Genomic DNA, 20,517 nt, shown 5'->3' with positions numbered 1-20,517 from the left:
TATGATTCCCAGTTTCTGCCCAGTGTATAATGAAACTAAGTATTAGTATGATGTACCTGTGTACTCAGAAATTAGATGCCTTAAAAGAGCTGAAGCTTTTATAAAAAATGTGTGTGTGTGAATTTTTAGCTCAGAGCCAAGAGTCTTTTTCAGATAGGTGAGATTTTTAATGATGTTTTAAGGCTGTCTCCAAGTACAGACTTTTGTTTTGATAAATGTTAAGTAAGTAGTAATGAGCTAGAAGGAAGACTCGAAGGAGCTGCTTACTCCAATTCCATGAGGATCTGGGGAGTGGGAGGGTAACAAACAAAATTACTGATGCTTTCCATAGTAATGTGGACACATACCTTTTTAAAGATTCAGCTAAATCATTTCTACCAGAAACAGTTTATTACCATAAGTGTAATAATATATCAAAGAACAAATGTTTTGTCTTTTGAATGGTGTAATGTGACTTCATATGTACTGTTTTACGTGTTTTTGCTCAGCATATTTTCATTTCATTATTTTTTTGTCTGACATACTTATGAACCAGATGGAAGCTTTAGACATTGGAAACTCCCATATATCATCAGATGTATTGTAGAATAATCTAGAGGATTATTGTCTTGTTAATGATTTTTAATGTTTCTATACACACTTGATTTTAGCTTGTGTATTAAAAGCAAAGCAGTTGCACTGCTGTACTGACATGAAAGTTTTATCAGTTTCATACCACAGTTATAGTGTCACTGCTAGAAGAATATTATAGATTAAAGTCCTTTTGATTTAGAAAGAGATGGGACAAAACAGAATGTGGAATTAAAGCAGACTCTTGGAGAAAAACACAGCGTTCTAATAGGCATTGAAGAATGAGGGTGTTTAATGCAAGTGTCATGAGAATCAAATGAAATTATTGAAGAAACTTAAAGTTCTTATTTTATGGCAGTGAGATTTTTCTGTATGTGGGTGAACTAACGCATAGTATGTGATGAGCAATGTTGTGTTATTTTCCTTGAGCTGCAAATTCAGCCAAACTTAATTATCTTTAAAAGTATTTTGTATCATAATAATTTTGATAACCTCACTCAATAGTAATTTCTGTTTACTGTGACAAAGTCTGGAAATTTTGTGGGATTTGGAATTCAGCTCTGGTTTGATTTTTGATGTGCTGTAAGTAAAAGTTAAACAGTATTCTAATGCATTCTTACTCTATAAACACAAGTACAACTTCTGTAAATGACTGTTATTACATAAGCTTCACTGAGTAATTTCCATTATATTCTGCATTTATAGGCTTCTTTATTCGGTAGCAGCAGGGTATTTGTTTCCTCATTTGCCTTACTGTGTCTTACAGTCCTTCAGCTTTGAGTATGATTAAAGTACTAATAGAATTAAAATAATGCTGTAAGAACTGCATATATCAGCTAGTTACGTTTTGTAGGCTTAAGACAGAACATGCATGCTCTTTTGTGCTTGCTTTTTGTCTATGAACAGGTTTGGTTTTTTTTTTTCTAAATAGAGGCTCACAGGACAGCAGCAGGAGATAAACAGCTTAATGCAGAGAAAAAGTGCTGTGGATGAGGAAAATGCCCGTTTGAAGAATGAATTTGGTAACTTGAACCGGAAATTTAAAGATAAAAGCCAAGAACTTAAGGTATATTGACTTGTACAGAGTTTCATAAGACTGTAGCTTTGAAGTAGTTCTTTAAGCAGTGTCAGCCTTTGTGGCACAGAAAGTGACAAGCTTGGAGAAAAAATTGCCTTAGGCCTTGCTATACCTTACTGTTTTCTCACATACCAACTGAGAAAGATGCTTTAAAGCCAAGAATCCAAGCTTTATAACTTTCAGATAAATAGTTAATGATGGAAATGGAGCAAAGAAAGTAGAAGTGTGAAGATGTGGCTTCTTGTAATTAGATTCTGATGGGACTGGCATTATTAATTGATAAAGCTGAGGTCTGGGAGGATATGTCTGTGTGGGTCTCAAAAATAGCTGGGGACAGCATCAAAGGCAGCTTGATCAATTAATGGGCTCTTTGCAAATGTGTACTCATCAAAGCTGTCATCCAGCTAAAAAATATGACCCTTCCACCTGCATGAAAGAGGCCAATAAAAGTGCACAGGTGACCTTGGCCATCAAATATAGAAGCTGCTGTGAGAGTAAAACTGCACAGTTTATATTTGCTGATTAGTTCTCACTTTTTTGTTTATCGGCCCTTGTGGTACTGTTCTACAGGACACCAAGGAGTGTGCACAGAAGAAGGAAGAGCAAAACAGACTGGTTATAAAAAACCTGGAGGAGAAAAAGAAGGGATTAAATATATGCTGTGCTGACCTGCTAAGTGACCTGGAGAAACTGAGGAAGCAGGAGGCACAATGGAAAAAAGAAAAATCTGGCAATAATATCAGAATAAAGGTATGAAGTGGAACGGACTCCTGGATGTTATTTGAGAATTAACTTCTCCAGATATTTCACTACAAGTTATTTTCTTTAAATAGCAAGTTATATAGTTATATATTCAAATATACCAGTGGGGACTTGCATTCATTTGCATTCTATTACTTAAGACCCACAGCTTTTAAAAAATTGATGCTGCAAAGCAGGAATCTGACTTCAAATAGTCATCTTAAAATGTAATCATTAAAAAATAAAAGAGGCTGTACTTTGAGACTTTATATATATATATATATATATATATATATATATATGAATGTGAAATAATAAAAGCTTAAAAGTATTACCATATTTTTTTTTCTTGATTTGTAATTTACTTACCTATAATCTTGTTGCAGTAGACTTAATCTTTGTTGTTTTGGAAGAATATGTAGTTCCAAATAAATTGCACCCTAGCCTCCAAAGGTCTCTATTCTGTGAGGCTTCTTATTATTGCTTATAATACATTAAAAAGTTATTTTCATAGTTTGTGATAAAGCAAAAAAGAAAATAACTGAATACACTGTACAGAGCCTTTTTTTATTTAAATCACACATTTTCCTGTTTTCTTGTGGAAAGTGGAAACTGGCTAGTGTTTTTTAAATTCCTCCAAGAAATGAGCCACAAACATGGTTAATCTTAGTTCAACAGCTGCTTATATACACATCTAGGCAGTGGATTCTTTTTGTTTGCATGATGAATGTACACTTAGAGTGCTGTGTTCTTTTACATTATCAAAGTACATTCATTGCAATAACTATCTAATTAATGCCTCTCCCAAAAATGCCCTTTTTTTCCTGCACTAGCAATTTTTGGACTGTTGTGATGGAAACTCTTTTGGAAGAGCTTAATTCAGCTCTCCTAACATGGGAAGTAAAGTTCTTGCAAATTGGCTTCTTCAGACTGGTCATGATGAAAGGATTCTAGATCCTAGGACAAGAAATGATTTGTTTATTCTTAGGAGAGAAAGATCTAGTGAGTGCCAAACTGACAAAATAATTTTTAAGTTGTCAAATGTAGTGTTTGTAATATTGGAGAAGTGTTGCCTTCAGGGGAAGGCAAGGTGACCTGGTTGTAAGGAATAGCATGGTGGCTTGGTTTTGCCTAGGCTACTCGGGCTACAGACATATGTAGACATTAATGTGGTGGATGGTCAAATGGCGTTTATTATCTTATCTCATGGGGTTAAATAGTCTAGGGGGACTTTGCTACATCAAAGGAAGAAGGTAGGGTCTTCCAGGATTAGTAAGGAGTGGAAAACTACTGAGTTAGGTGAGGTTGCATGTCTTGGGGGTAATGGGTAACATATTGCAGGGTGAGGGGGAAGGGTCTTGCTTTCCGTCACATCCCGAAATCTTCCATTCGCCTGTCCCTATCTATTACAGACAAGTTGTTGAAAATCTGTTACCCATCCCTTTAATCAATACAGTCAGAATAACTTTTATGTCTCTATCTTCCTGGCTGATGTGGCATGCTGATGAATGAAAGAGCGGGGCGATTGTAGGGATGGGAATTAGCAGTGTTGGTATTTCAGAGGGGTGTTATAAGCAGGTTAAGTTGGTATCTAGAGTGTGAAAGAGAATACTTCTGGGGATGGATGTTGCCTGAGACAGCCAGGGATATACCACAGAGTTGGATTTGCTGTTCACAAACTAGGAAGAACTTGTTAAGAAGATAATAATCATTTGCAGTCTTAGTTATAATGACCATCAAGTTGTCAAGGCCAAGACCTTAAGACAGTGCTGAAGGAAAGTAGCACTGTACAGCCCTGGAGTTAAGAAGCAGAGTCTTCAGATGTTCAGGGAATTTGTAGGTGGAATCCTGTGAGAAACACTTTTGAAGGGTAAAGAATGCAGAAAAAACTATAATGTCTTTAAAGACAGTTTCCTCCACGCCCAAGTATCGTCCACTTTAGAAAAAAGTGGATGTCTCAGGAGATAACTTGGCTAAACAGATCTCACCACTAGACTCTGGTGTAGGATGCATATAGAAAATAGTATTCAGGAAGTGGAAACAGTGAAAGTTTTAGCGGGGGGAGTTTAGAAATATTGTCTGGACACGGAAGGTTGGTGGTAACCTATGTGCAGTTGAGAGTTGCAAATAATGACTGATACAACTAGAATTTCTTTGAAGTGCTTTATCAGAGAAAAACTGAACAAGGAAAATGGAGACCTAATGCTGAAGTGGAATGATGAATTAATTACAAAAGTTGATAGATTCAGCAGAGGTACTTAATATTGTCTTTGCCTAAGTCTTCTCCAAGGTGTCCCCAGAAGTTTGTGCCTAGAGACAGACTTCAGTGTGAGTTAATGAGAGTGGATGTGTTGGAAGATACCTGAGAAAACTTTACTGGTACACATCCATTGCCTGAAATTAGCTGCATCCAGGGGTGCTGAGAATGTTGGTTGCCTCTTACCCTTTAATTTGGGAGTTGAATCAGCATCTTTTTGTACATGTTTTTCAGTAATAAACATGGCATTTAACAGTCTTAAAGATGTGTTGTATACAGATTTTATCCTCCTCTGACAGAATAAAAAGAATCCTTATCAAATTAAGCTAGCCCAACATTGCCTTTAAAATGTGTATTAGATGGTAGAAATGTAAGATCTAAATCAAAGATTACTTCTTAGGAAAAGTAGTCACCTGTAAAAAGGCTAAAGTGTTCGCCTTTTTTTTTTTTTCCTGTCTGTAAACCATTTCCATTGAATAAAAGTGCCACTTCTCACTTTTGAAGACTGATTGTTATTGTAACCTATGATAACTGGGTATAAAATTCAACTTCTTCAAATTGAGAGAAAGAAAAAGCTGCTATGGATAATTTGTCCTTTTAAAGAACATTTCTTTTAAGTTTTGTCATATTTGCTGAAGTCAGTGTGAGACAGGTAAACAGGAGGATACCTGATAAGGTGTCTAAAAGGCTGACAATAGTGTTTTTCTTTTCTGTATGTACCTTCATATAAATAATGTACTGTGTACAGAAAGTTGACTTAAGTCTTTGCTTTCTGCGTAAAGTAGTTCTTCAGGACTTTTTGTGCTTCTTTTGTACTTCCCAGAGCTAATGTATTAGCTTTCTATATGTCCTGAAAGTGAACAAATAAAAAAGTTGTTAAACAGCCAGCTGTCTCCCTATGTAAGAATCAGTTAGTTATTTGAGTTATTTGGTTGTTCTTTAGGTGGAGGTTACTTAAACTATTGTTTAGTATCAAAATGAATATGTTTTTCCCCAAACTGAAGTCACAAAAGGCTTTGTATGTAGATGAAAAAATGTCAGCCTGGCAGATTTTAAGTGGAGGTGAAGTAAAAGATAATGGAATTGCTTACTGGTGGGTTGGTTGGTTGTTTTTGTTAATTCCTAGTTAGCACAGTACTTTTGAAGTTTCTGAGGTCTGAAGGCTGGAACTTGTAAAGAAACAGCCATCTCTCTCAAGAGGAGCCTGGGATTTTAGTTCCACTGAAAAATGAGAATTTTATTAAGATAGGACCTTGAAAAATTACCCTCACTGTCATAATATATAATAGGAAAAAACAAGAAAACAAAGCTACTGTCTTTGAAAGTGACTTTCAAAGGGTTTGGAGCTACAAATAACAAAACTGTTGTGTTAATTCATAGTGACTCCATAATGGGCATAAATGTACTTCCTCATGCCTTGGTTTTCTTATGCTTTTCATGTTTGAAGTTCTTTTAAGTTCACCTTTTCTTACTGTCTTGTACTGTGTCTTTTATAAATATGCATTTTCTCTCTTCTATAAATGAATTATTCGATGTTTTGGCTGTTTCAAGTAGCATTTTTCTTATAGGCTGTAAAAGTTTGAATCTTAAACACTTCATTGAAATTAACTGTACTTTGAAAACACAGATTAGGAGTATTTCTGCTAGGTAAATTTTCACAAATTTACATAGCAAGTTTATGCAATGAACTTTTTTGGCTACTGAATCAACAAGAACAGAATGTGATAAATTCTTCATGATCTTAAAAATGCAGATTCTCAGAAATTGAGTGTAAAATATTGCAGGTTATTTCATGGTCAAAAATATGATGTTGATGAAAAACTCAACATGAGCCTGCAATGTACACTTGCAGCCCAGAAATCCTTGTCATGGACTGCATTGAAAGAGATGTGTCAGCAGGTTAAAGGAGGTGATTTTCCCCCTTTACTGTGCTGTTACGAGACCCCATCAGGAGTGCTCTGTGTATTTCTCTTGTTCCTAACTCGAGAAGGACATGGCATTCCTGGAGGAGGGCCATGAGGGGAGTGGAGTCTTCCTTACAAAGACTGATTGAGCAAGTTGTGGCTGTCCAGCCTGAGGAAGAGAAAGTTGTGTGGAGACCTCATAGCAGCCTTCCAGGATCTGACCAGAGCCTACAGGGAAACCAGAGAGGGCCTCTTTGTCAGGAACTGTGGTGATGGGACAAGGAGGAGTGGGAGAGAGGGGAAATTTAGGTTAGAGATTGGGAAGAAATTCTTTACTATGAGGATGAGGAGACACTGGAACAGGTTGCCCAGGGAGTGAGCAGATTCTGGCAGTGTTCAAGTCCAGGTTGGATAAGGCCTTTAGCAACCTGACCTAGTGCGGAGATCTCCCTGCTCATGGCAGGGAACTTGGAAGTAGATGACCTTTCAGATCCTTTCTAGCCCAAACCATTCTATGATGCTATTTTAGATGTCAGTATTCAGCTGAAGTTTTGTACATCAATATATGGTATTTCAGTAGCTAAGGTATTTGTATAACAAGTTTTTTTTTTCCCATTTTTTCTTATTTTACTCCTTCAGTAATGCGTCCAAAAACTTGAGCTTTCAAAATATATTCAAAAGGTTGACCTGATTAATTTCTTACTTGAAACCAAAAGCTGAAGTTAAATATATCACAAATGAAGTACTGAAAGATACTTTTTTTCTAATTTTAAAATCTGCCATTAGATAACTTCTGAAGTTTTATTTATGACAAAATAATGTTACATATTCTTTGTATTGTACTCTGCAATGGATGATGGGAACTTAAAGCATTAGTAATGCTAGATTACTTTCATCTCTTCCATGAAAAACCTGCAACTCTATAGTATGGTATTAGAAATAGGCAAATAGAATTTATTCACAGAATATATGAACTATTACAATTTTTGTTCACATATTCAATACTGCAGAGGAAAAAAATACTGAGGAGAAGCCCTACTTGTCTGAAAGTTATAAATACCTTATTACACTTAAAAAAAATTGTGTTGATAGTGAACTGTCTCCTATCATTTTGAGTTTTTTTATCATTCAAGGAAAAATTAAATTTTTCTACCTAGCCTTTGATTTGAATGGTGGCTTATTTACTGTACATGAATTCATTCATGTACACCAGGTATGTATCCTATAGTTGTCAAGAAACACATTCATTTCCTACCTCATTCACTTGTTAATTTTGATATTTCCTTATATCAGTGTTACTGTTATTAATAGGACATGATCAATTTCAAGGAATTTGATTGTCGTAAACTTCTGATACATCTAAATATCTATAAGACATTTTAATACAGTTTTAAGGAATTTAATTTATTTAGAATTGAATTATTCACTTTTCAGTTATAGAAATATTTTGATAACCTCAGTATTGGAGGTATCATTGCTGAAAGGGAAAAATAATTTTCTTATTTCTTTAAGTCTGTATGTAAGGAAAAAAATATACTCTTGGCAGTAGATTAGGGATGATATTCTAAGAGGAGATTTTTATTTTAAATTATTAATGAATCATGGAGTACTTGCCTTGCTGAGAATGAGTGATTGCATCTGTGAGTAGCATAATACCAAAGCTGGTATAAGGCTGTTGCCACCATCTGAAATCCTGTTCTTGATATTGCTGTAATATTCATATTTCCATTCTTGCCTCAAAACACTCTGGGGAGAATAATCATATAAAGCTTTGTAAGGACTGATGTGCTCTTCTTAGGGAACTCCAGCAAGTTGTATGTAGACATTGAAGTCTTGTTTGAGTAAGCTGCCTTGCTGCTCTAATACACCTTTGCAGTTTGCTGACTAACTTCTACAGTAGGGTTTATGGTAAAAGGCAGACCCTTGCTTGTTTGCATTGTTTTCAGTGAGCACTTTCAGAAATTATCTGGTATGCTGTTTCTTTTCCTGAAGAAACTATTCTTTACACTGAATAAGCAATGCAAAATAAGGACAGATTTAACAGGCAGTGTCAAAAATGAATCTGTATCTATGATTCTTAGTTCATGTATATGATGTTGTGAATTTTTGTGAGAAGTTAAAACAATGAATGCATAGCTGTTTTTTTTTAGGAACTTCTACATAGAAAACAAGGTTAATCAGTTTAGTAGTTAAATAGGGAACTATGTTTTGCAAAGTTTTGATTCAGGTTCCTCGTTCCACCCAGCAACTGAGTTAAGGAAAACTTCTTAGAGTAAAGAAAAGATAGCCACCTAAAATTTGAAAAACACCTTTTTTCCTGTCATTTCACATATTTCATATGTGTACATATACTTACCTGTATGTATTGGCTTAGACTGCAATAAATGTATGCATGTATGTATGGGCACATCCATATATATATGTACATAGATAACTTGCATAGTAGAGTTTAGTTATTTCTTTTTAATGCATTTCATTTGCTTTCTTTGCAGAATTTGGAAACTGATTTAGCAGAGACAAGAGAACTAATAAAAAGTTGCACAGTATATGCAGTAACTTGTCATCTCAGGTAGATGTGAAACAGGAAGAATTTTTCCAAAAGGATTGTGATGTGGTCAGAGCTAAGTAAGTATTTCATAATAACTTTAAGTCTGAATCCTTCCAAAAAGACTGTTGTTCCAGTTAGGAAGCAGTGAATTGAAGATATTTTTGTGCAGCAGTGTGTTTTACCATTCTGTTCACAAGATGGAAGTCTCCCAGTTTATGTAGACTCTTCCTGATACATGTGTATATGTCTATCTTGTATATTTTACCTGTTTATTAGTAGTGACAGACTTAAAAATTATAGTTCTGTAATTTTCATTGTGTCAGAGAGCTACCAATCTCAACTGAAAGTAATAAAGTAACAAGAGGATTAGTAGCATGAACTAATGAGAGGCTAAACACCCTAAACTTGAAAAAGCTTTAAGGCTAAGTGTAACTTTAATTAGAGTCAAATCTGACAAGTCAGCAAAAGTCTGCATAGACTTGTGCTAAAGTTTAGAGTGCAGTGATTTAAGCTTTATCTTAGGTCTCACACACTATTTCTTTACACTGAATCTGTAAAATTTGTGCTGCATTATTTTTATCTTGGAAAAGAACTAAAGGACAGAATGAATGATATGAATTGAAAAGACTACTGAATTCCACAGAATTAAGGCAATGTGAGAAGATAATTGGTAACTCTAAGTCAATTGTCAGGAAATTGTCTATGTTTTACTTCTTAATTTCAGAGGCATACACACTGTTTCATACCTGTATTAGATTAATAATATTCCCTTCAATATTCCTTTAAATGGTGGTTTTGCCTGAAGAGCTGCAGTTGGAAGTAGAAATCATTGGTATGGATACTCCTCTTTACTTTCTAAGCACAAATAAACTTTCTGGAGGGAGTCAATATATAAGTGTTTTTTCAAAAAAAAACCAAACTAACAGAAACCAAGAAATATGATTTTTGGTGCATCTGAACTAAATTGTAATGTTGAAAGCTTGTCATGTTGAAATCTCTACAAGAAAGATGTTGTCTTCACAAGAAAAATGATTTTTGTGTTTAAAAGAATAACCAATTGGGTTTTAAAAAGTCAATAAACATACGTAAGCTTATTCAGAAATTGTGTTGAAAGAAGAAATGAATGGAATTGTGAAATTCAGCAATGGACTAATAGAATTGATCTCCTGAAATTATTCTCATAAAAATATATATGTGTGAGGACTGGGGACAGCAAAGAAGGCATTTTAGAGTCAGGTAATCAAGTTTGCAAAGTTACTGCTTGCTGATTTCAGCTTCAGATATTGCAATCTGAGTTGGCCAAATCTTTGAATTTTGAATTTCTCAAAATGAATTCTTTGATATTCTTTGCACAACAACCTCTTAGAATTTGGCACAAACACTTCATTAAAATATAGAAGTAAAACAAAGACACTTTTGAACATAAGGTCTGAACATGAAGTAATAAAGAGATGTAGACAACACTTATTTTAAAATGAAGTCTTCTTCTATGTTTTTCCATATACCTAATCCTCTAAATTTATGGAAAACAGTTTGGTAAATCAATCATATGGGGGGGTTTTGTGTGCTCTAATGTTTTCCTTCCTAGATATTTAGTGGTATTGCAATAAGTAATAGTATTTTTGGGTATCACTAGAGTGTGAGTTATGTTTCACATGTCTGTATATATGTGTTTGATCATTAGTTGTCTTCCAATCTTTCTCAATGAACTTCAGCTACAAGTTTCTTGTTGACATTTCTGTTATGAAGAAAGAAGGCTTACGCTTATATTATGTAAAATTCACAGTTTCAATAGTTAGCAATACATACTACGAATTGCAAGTATTCTGTACTTTTATAGTATAGAATACTGTAATTTCTCCTTATCTTCTGAGATGTCAGTGTGCAGAAAAGATTACTTTTCTGTTATTTCTCAATTTAAAAAATGTGTCAAAATTATACAAGTCTTTGTAAAAAGAACACAACCTTATTTAAATTAATTACAACTCCCCAGTTAGAGGAAAAACTCTGAGGAGAAAATTAAGTCTTTCTATCTTATGACTGTGTTGACTTAATGATTAAAGCACTTAATTTTTCCCATTTATGGTAATTTTTTTAAAAAATCCATTTAAAATTTTGTCTTATGGAAGTATCACATTGAATGCTTGGTCGTCATTTGATGCTGGCAGAAAATTCTTGGACAAATTGTATGGAACATACTCCATCCTCCTTAGTATCTTCAGTTTCTCATCATCAATTTCAAACTTCAGAGCTGAAAAAGACAATCTGACTTGCAAATGCGTCTGTTCTCCCCAGTGCTCTGTCTCCCTGTTTGCTGCTTTTCTACTTTTCCCACCCTCTCGTTCTGTGAAAAAAGAGCAGGAACACAACTGAAATTATTAGAAACAAGCTCTAGAATAAGAAAGAAAGAAAGGCAGCTGGCTCCCTTCATTTGGTGTCTTTCCTATACTGCATAGGCAGATTCAGAAAAATACACCTACTGCTGACACCTTGGTAATACTGTCCAAACTTTTTACCCTGTGTGCTAAATGCAGTTTTAGAAGGAAGTCTCCAAGGGAATATATACATATGGGCTAGTGCTGTGCTTCTTGTGCATTCACCACTTCCTGTGTTGTGCATACCTGTCAATTTGTTGGCAAGAGGTTTTTTTAGTTTAACAGTAGATGTGTCTGTAGACAGCAAGAGAATTGTTTTCTTCAGCAAATTAGAAGGGATCAAACTTTGAAGAAATACTCCAGTACAACTCTGATTCTACAGAATAACAAAGTGGTTTTGGAAATACTGCTATTTGTCAATAAAATCTGTTACATACTTTTGAGGTGTGGAAGATAAGTTTTCTAGGACCAGTGACCAAACAGTATTTACAGGATATATCCTGTATAGTGAATGTCTTCAAGAAGCCATTACCTTTCTTTTTTGGCTTAATTTTTGCAAAGCATTATTCACCTTACTGGATTTAATTTCAAACTTCTGAATTACCCGTGAAATGCATTTTCTTGTTAAATTTTTGATGTTTTAATTTAGTACAGTTTTTCTGTATCTCTTTAGAGTCCATGGTAACCTTTCCTTTCCATATATAACCTTTCCCATTATGTATTTTATATGTAACATTTTCATGTTGTCAAGCTTGGTGATTTTTGCTTTAAAATTATGCAGGGTCTAGAACTCTGTGGTCTGACACAGCTCTGGTGGAGCTCTGAACATCAAACTGTAGAGGTTTGATTGACTCACTAAAGTTTGAGCCCTGCTGTCACAAGTATCCAGGAAATATGAAGCTGCTAATATAGTAAAATCTATTCTAAACTGAATTTGAATTAATTGCCCCAGTATTTTTAGTGGAAATGTGGGTCATGACTTCATTCCTTTGATTTGTATCTAGTCCAAATCTATCCCTGATGATTTTCCAACTATTTTGTTCTGTAATAATGTTTCTAATTTTACTCCCCCACCATGTGTGCCCCCATCCTGCTCACCACCCCTTCCAATGCAGACACTGTTAACTTGTGTCCTGTAAATTATGAGGCAGTCAGATTTTTACTCAGGTCTTGTTTTGCTGCTCTTCTATTTTTAGATTTTTCAGGTTATTCTTTGCTCTTTGCTGCAAACCATTTTGTAGTATTTATGCCATTTCCATGAGAAGACATAATTTATAGGACCTGTCACTGTGCTGTATTTTTTAACTACAGGTAATGGGATCTAGAGATTTCTTGAATTACCCTAACTGATCTTGTATTCCCCTTGGTAACTGGGACAGCTGAGATGATCAAAGTCCCAGTATATTCACCAGAATTGTGGTGGTGAAACAAAGCTATGAATATCACCTGAAGAGGTATGTATGTTTTTAATTCTGTTTGTAGCACAGCACATTCCATAGCTTGTGGAATGACAATAGCTATTAATTTCATTTATATCTCTGGGAAGCCACAGGTTACTCTAAAACCCTTAATCAGGGCCTATAAGGCCCCTAGTTTCTGCAAGGATAAAAAGGTTTTATTTAATCTTATGTTTTAAGGGTAGAAGGAAGTGTCTGTGAGCATCAGAGTTGTATTTTCTCTAAGCAATGGTAGTGACTTAAATATTGTTACTGACCAGATAAGGTGTCAAATGTTTGAGTCTGGCTACTGTCTTTTTTGTGGTGTCTTCATGTAGCATCAACTTGAAAGAAAAGTCTACTAAAGTTACTGTGCCAACAGTCTTACTTCAGGGATTGAAATAATTTAGTAATGCTCTTCTATTTTGAAGTGAGAAAGACCAGATTTTTTTTCATAGCACACCCTTTCTTGTTCCTTGAAGAGTGCAGGTCACTTTCTGTAAATTTCATCTCCCACTATATTCATCTTAAGATACGAGATTAGAGACAGAGAGGTGTTTTATTTTATTTCTCAGTACTACCTGCTGACTTTGCTCTTAAAAAAGTGAAAAGCTCTCAGTGTATCATAGTGTGTTAGTGTCGTGGTTTGACACAGAAAATGAATTTTTCTGGAAGGAAGAGGTCAATTTGTATATTGACCAATTGAAAGTGGACACGCCTCTGAGAGCACAGAGGGGTTAAAAGCAGAATTCCCAGGAGAACTCGCTCTTTGGTTCCAGTCAGCCGCAGTGCAGACCTTCCCCTGCCCGGCGACGAGCTGGGTACAGGAGGGGAAAAGCCATGTGGCCTTCGGAGGTAGGCCCAAGGGTGGAGGGACTGGAGCTGAGCTGGCCCCCTGCAGATGGAAGGGTGGAGAAATCTGGGATGTCTCCGTTCCTCCCCAGAGTTTCTGTCTCTCTCTCTCTCTCTCTCTCTCTCTCTCAAAAGCCAGTTTTGTCAGCAGTTCACCACGGGAAGGAGAAGAGCTGGGGGCCGCAAGGTGCCCAGCTGCCCGTGGGAGCCGGAGCCTGGGCAGCGAGCCATCCCTGCAGTCGGGACTTTTAACTCTTCCTGAGAAATGAAAGCTGTGTGAAATTTCACTGCTCCTTGATTTGAAAGAGAGGAAGAGAGAGAGAGCTTTGACCTTGGGATGTTAGAAGGAGGAATTCTAGATGGGAAGGGACGATGGAGTGGCTTTTTGGCTGGACTTTTTCCTTGGTAGCCACAGACTGAACCAATCTTCTCCTCCAAGAGAGACTGTATTTTAGGAGGATGCTGGTGAGCCAAAGAGACCTGCTTCAGCTGGGAAAAGACAGAAGTGGAGCGAACAGAGGAAAGTTAGCGGATTTGTAGTGGTGCCCCCTGTGCTTGAAGAAGAAGAGAAGAAGATCTCTGTTCTTAGACCCTTGGCCCCAGGGAAAAATGGGGGGGACTGTGGTCCCAAAAAATGAAAAACTGAACTGTTGTTTTTTCCCCCCTCTTGGCAGGGCATCCTTGAAAGGCAAAATCCTAAAAGCAGTCTGTCCATCCATGCATTGGTGGTGAGAGCAGTGTGCATGGAAAGGAGAAGGGTCACCATGGCAAACTTTTTCTCTGGGCAGTGCCATGTGAGACATGGAAGCACAGGATGTGGAGCTGTGTTTCCTGGGAGGTCTGTGGCACAGGAGAGACTCCTGCCTCCCTCGATGGACTGACTATCAATTGTCTGGAGGGTGGAAACCTGACTGGGGTCCAGACTGTGTCTCAGACTCCTGTTGGAGTTGGGTGGTGTGAGGAGGAATGCTTTGCAAGGTTTTAATTTTGATGTTTGTGTGTGGGTTTTTTTTTTTTTTTCCTTTCTTTTTTCTTTTATAGTAGTAGCTTAATAAAGTTTTTTATCTGTTATTAAGCTTGGGCCTGCTTTGCTCTGTTCTCGATTGCATTTCACAGCATTTAATTGAGAGATTGCATTTTCATGGGGGCACTGGCATTTTGCCAGTGTTAAACCATGACAGTTAGTTTATAAGATATTTGGGGTGATGGAAAAAAGTAGACTTAAGTGTTGCAATTTGGGTCTTAGCTGACTGTTATTTTTTCAATGGCTGTTGCTCATGGCAACTTTTTTCTTAAAATTGTGTTTCTTTAAAGTGTATACTATGTTGAAACATTTTATCACCAAGTGCTTGTATATGTATATCTATATGAATATATCTATACATATTTACATATAATTTATATGTAGATGTATTTATTTTTATATATCTTTATGTATGTATAGATACCTGTATATTATACATATGTGTGCATGTGTATAATGGCTCTTATATGTTAAATGCCACTCACTATACTCATTACATTAAATTAGTAATTTTTGGTTATTTCTTCTGTTACATACTCACCCAAGACGAAAATTTTTCTGAGGACTTGACATTCTTATCGTGCTGCAGTGACAGGATAAGGTGTCTCTCTTGTAGAGTATTTATTGTTTGCATGTTAATAAATATTTTGAGTAAGCATGTTAATAAATATTTTGAGGTTTGAGGTTGATTTTGGATATGCTGAGCCCAGAACAAGGAAATTAGTAACAGAATCACAGAGAACACTGAGTGGCTGAAACTGGCAGGCACCTGTGGAGATAGTGTAGTATGCTCCTCCAGCAGATCTAGCCCTCTGCTCCAGCAGTATCAGCTACAGCAGGCTGCAGTGTCCAATCTGAGTATGTCCAAGAATGGAGACTCTGCAATCTCTCTGAGTAGGCTCTTCCAGTGTTTGGACACTTTCAATGGATAAAAATATCTTTACTGTGTTTATCTGTAATTTCATCTGGTGTTTATTGGTGCTTATTGCCTCTTTTCCTGTCACTGAGCAGTACTTACAAGATGTCTGTCTGCATCTTCTTTTTAGATTGCCATCAGGTATTTATAGATGTTGATAGCTCAGTTGTCACTGAACTTTTCCTTTCTCCAGCCTAAGCAGACCCAGCTTTCCCAGCCTCTCTGTGTATTCTGTGCTGCTCTCTATGCAGCAGGTGCTGCAATATTTAAATCATCTTTGTGACCCTTCATTGGCTCTCTCCAGCCATGTTCATGTTTCTCCTTGTACTGGGGAGCCCGGAACCAGACACAGCACCAAGATGTGCCATAAAACTTCTGACTAGAGGGGAAGTATCACTGTATCACCTCCATTGCCCTGCTGGCAGCAGTAGCCTCTTCAAAGCTCAGAATGTCATTGGCATTTGGCACAAGACCACATTGCTATCTGATGGCCATTCAGGTGTCCACTAGGATCCCCAGGGCATTTTCTGATAAGGTGCTTTCCAGCTTGTCTGTTCCCAGATTGTGCTTTTACATAGGATTATAACCCCCCCAGGGGCAGTAATTTGCACTTGTCTCTGTTGAACTTCATAAGGTTTCTGTCCAGCCTTTTGTATGGTCTATGAAGGTCCCTCTCAATGGCAGCCAAACATCTGTTGTCCCATCCCACTTTTTTGTGTCATCAGCAAAGTTGCCACAAGGCATTCTGTCTCATAGTCCAGGTCATTAATGAAAATGTTAAAAGGTGCTGGCCCTAATGTTAGCCCCTAGGCTACTCTTTTAGTGCCTGGCCTTGAACTGGATTTTGCATCCTTGATTACATCTCTTCAAACCCAGTAGTCCTACCAGTTCAAGGGAACTTTACTATTTGCTTATGTATCCTATACCTCATCAGTCTGTCTATTGCATTTTATGGGACAGACAGTCCCATAAAATAGTCTTATTGCAATCAAAACGAACATCTGGTGCTCACCTCTTATCCACTACGATAGGAATTCCCTCAGAGAAGGCTGCCAGGCCAGTTTGTTAGAGCATGGTGCTAGCAACATCAAAGTTCAGTCCCTGTACTAGCCATTTACTTAAGAGTTGTACTTGATGATCATTGTGGTCCCTTTCTACCTAATAATATTCTGTGAATCTGTAAATATCATTTCCCCTTATGACTCTCAGTGATCATGTCTCCATTACATGGTCCATCACCTTCCCAGGGGCTAAGATGTAGTTGACTGCTCTAGTTTCCCAGAACCTTCTTTTTGAACATAGGCCTTCCTAAAGAACCTGTATCTCCATGCGTGTCAGTGCTTCAGTCATGAAAGTTGTCCCAACTTGTCTCTGTGATCCCAGTGAGTCCAGCAGGTGCAGGCAGATCTCTCAGTCATCCTGTTGTCTTCCATGAAGGTGTGCTAGCTTCAATTGAACAGCAGCTTCAGATAGGCAGCCAGTTGAGTTTATTTCCATACTGTAAAGGCCAGTTTCTACAAAGGAGACAGATGAGTCCTGCAAGAATAAACTTTATTTGAATAAAGGGAGAGAGTCCACTTGGCCATACACCTATGGGGTCTGTCTTGGGTGTTTGGAAGACACAGCCTCCTTTATCCTAAACTCCTGACTGCATGTTGCCTCCTCCTCCTTTCTCCATTGGCTGAGGTTCTAGGAAGGTACAGCCTTCCTGAATCACCTACTACATTGCCCCTGTAAGACGTGTCCCCCTCACCCCTATCATGCATTGCATGGCTGTGAAAATTAGCTTTAAGCCCACCCTGGATGGAGAAGTTAATATTTGTAAGTCTAGTAAGCCTGTACGGTTTTCCCTGAAGTTCTGCAACAAACTTGAATGGCTTGATATACGTGAAGACCCCCACACCCATTTCTCCAGAACTTCACTGGTTCTTTCAGAATGAGCTGTTTGAGAAGACATTATCAACCATTTCTCCTCTCAACAGGGAGACTCTTACAAACCTCCATCATATTGTCAACACTCCATTATTTATGTGCGTAAAGTGAATATCCTCCCTGAATGTTCTATTGCTCATCACAAGGTCTTTTCTGTCCGTATCTATCTGTCTGCTTTTGCCTGCCAGTCCAGGCCACAACTCCCTCAATTGCCATTTCGTAAACATCTTTGATCCCTGCAGTTCCTAATTTAAAACTCCCCTCATTGATTTAGCTAATCTATTATCAAAGTGTTTATTTATGTGTATTTGTTTGTATTGCACATTGGTACTGAATAGTGCAGTAAAGGTTAGCATAATTTCCGTATTGGTCTGTAAAAGTGAAATAAATGAAGGCTGCCCTATTGATTTACAATGTAAAAATAATGCCTCATTCACTAAAGACAAAAGCAAGTTAAAGTACATATATGAATAAATAAAGTTTGATTTATAAAGTGTATTGTAATGGAACTGTGACTGAATTTCCTTACACTTAAAAAGCCTTGAATTTAACATAAGCAAACATGTTAATGTGTTCTGACTGTGCTGTGGTTCTTGTGCGGCTGCAAGATGTAATTTCCTCCTCCCACTGCCTCACCATAAGGATATAACTGGTAGTTTGATAAAGTCAACAAAAAAGATTCCCATTGACCTTAATACACTTTGTGAGCAGACCATTAGAGAACACATAATACTGCATTCTCAGGTGACAGACACAGATAACTGCATTGATGTTTGCATACAAATTAAAGAGTAGCAATATAGCAGACTGGTCTTGAGGATTTAACATTATCTCATGTTTTTTCCCTTCCATAACAAAATGAAGATCTGATTGGAGAACCTGTGCAAAATTAATATAATCTGTGTTTCAACTACAATGAAAAGATGCGTTATTTTTTATTATATATACATGCAGTCAGGGAAATTAAAGAAGAGTTTGTTTGGAAGCCAGTTGTAGAGCTGTCAGAAAGTGCTAATATATCACTCTGTCTATATTTCTGCTGCTTTTCTTCTGAACAGAATTAAATTATTACATATGCAGTACATACTGCAGTTGCATTTTTGTACATCAGGAGTCTTTAGTGTATCTCTACCTTTTTTAACTTTGGGGAACTACTTTACAATTCATTCAGAATAGCAGGACTTAGTGTTTCTAGTAAACATGGTTAGTGTGTCCTTAAAGTGTTATCCTTTGTTGCTCTCTTAACAGGCTTTCTGAAATGGTGCTTTTTAACAAAAAACTGACTGTCATGTTGCGCATGTAGTTTAAATTATTATATAATTATTCAGATGTATCTGCATTGAATAATCATTCAATCACAAACTAATTAGTGATATAGGTTTTAAGAACAACTTTTGTGAACTTCCCTTAAAATTGTTTATTTGTCATTCTGTTATCCCTGGAAGGAGACAAAGAAGTTGGTATTGCTGCTTACCCTGTATACACTAGTCTTTACCTGGATATCTCCAGAAGCATTAGAAAAATGCAATGATAATGCCTGTTAATGGTAATTCCAGTCACAGAAATATTACACATGTGTTACAGGTTAAAAAGACAATTGTTCGAGGAAGGAAGGAAGAAAATTATTTAGAGTGCTAACTAGATATTTTGGTATCTCTGTATAATAATAGTTTGAAATGTGCTTTTGAATTAGAAAATACATAAGCAGGGATTAGTACGGTCATCTGTACTTTTAATATATGTTGCAGAAAATATTCAAAGTTTTAATCATTTATAGAAAGTGTTACTGTGCTTTGATCTTAATTTTGAAAATCTATCAGAAGTAGAGTAAAATTATTAAGAAAGGTGATTTTACTAGATCTATCCTATGGTTGCATTACAACACCATTCTTATTATTGTCTTAATATAGCTTTTGTTATATTATATATATATAAGCACCAAAGGTTTTGCTTACTTTGTTTATGGTTGTTGCAGTATGCCGTACCTGCAGAGAAATAGTAATTTATCAGCAAACATTGATGTGTCTAGGGAGTAGATGCATGTCAGAAAAAAGGTTGCTTCACACATACTCTATGAGTTCAGGAAGAAGTTTTATCTTTTTCTAATTGTTCTAGGCAAAAAATGCAACAACTTATTTGCAGTTGATGTATTCTATGTATTTTACGTTTTGACATGTACTGCTAAAGAGTTAACTGAATATTGATTAGAAAAAGATGAAGTAGTGAAAATTTGTTTATTTTAGAGCAGTTAAAGGATTACAGGGAAATAGAAAGGCATTCCATTAAATTAACTAAACATATTAACTGAACTTAGCTGTTTTTTACATGTTTCTCAAAAGTGTATAATAAATATTTTATATGTAATTTACAGTGTTTGTAAGGCAAGTGACAGAAAAATAAATGAAGATAGGAAGCTCATTATCTACAATAAAATTATTTGCATATAAATTTTTAACAGAGGTCATTGTTCTTTTTCTTGATTTCTCTTTATTGCTTGTTTTCCACAGGAAGGAGTTAGAGGAGCTACAGAATCTTTGCAGACAAAACATTGAGGATAGAACACAGCAGGCTGAGCTGATAAAGCAGCTAGAGGCTCTCAATGCTGATACACAAAAAGTACTGCAAGACCAAGAATATGCTCACACAGCTAAAACAACATATCAAAAAGTATGTTATTCTGCTTTATGATCATAGGGTTCATTTTAATATCCATCTGTACAATATCAATGCGCAGAGTAATCAAAGCTCTTTTGTAGTGTTGCATCTTTTATATCTCTATTATTCTCTATTATTGCCAAAATATAGTTGAGTATCTGAGTATATTGGCCTGATTGCATACCAGCATATATGCCCCCTTGCATACATTGAATTGATCAGCCTTAAA

At 36.4% G+C, this 20,517-nt stretch overlaps 1 protein-coding gene across 1 annotated transcript in view; it reads left to right on the top strand.

Moving 5' to 3' along the window:
* Positions 1–20,517, top strand: part of CNTLN (centlein) — a 218,847-nt gene that overhangs the window by 52,993 nt on the left and 145,337 nt on the right. Inside the window, 5 exon segments of the mRNA XM_085568035.1 lie at positions 1,502–1,636; positions 2,219–2,398; positions 9,043–9,073; positions 9,076–9,175; positions 20,141–20,300. Of these exon segments, the coding sequence (XP_085424161.1) occupies positions 1,502–1,636; positions 2,219–2,398; positions 9,043–9,073; positions 9,076–9,175; positions 20,141–20,300 (606 nt within the window).

Source organism: Lonchura striata, chromosome Z (assembly GCF_050655825.1).
Source record: "Lonchura striata isolate lonStrDom1 chromosome Z, ASM5065582v1, whole genome shotgun sequence".
NCBI lineage: Eukaryota > Metazoa > Chordata > Aves > Passeriformes > Estrildidae > Lonchura > Lonchura striata.
Note: the sequence above shows the minus strand (reverse complement) of the source record. Positions and strands in the feature narration are given on the sequence as shown.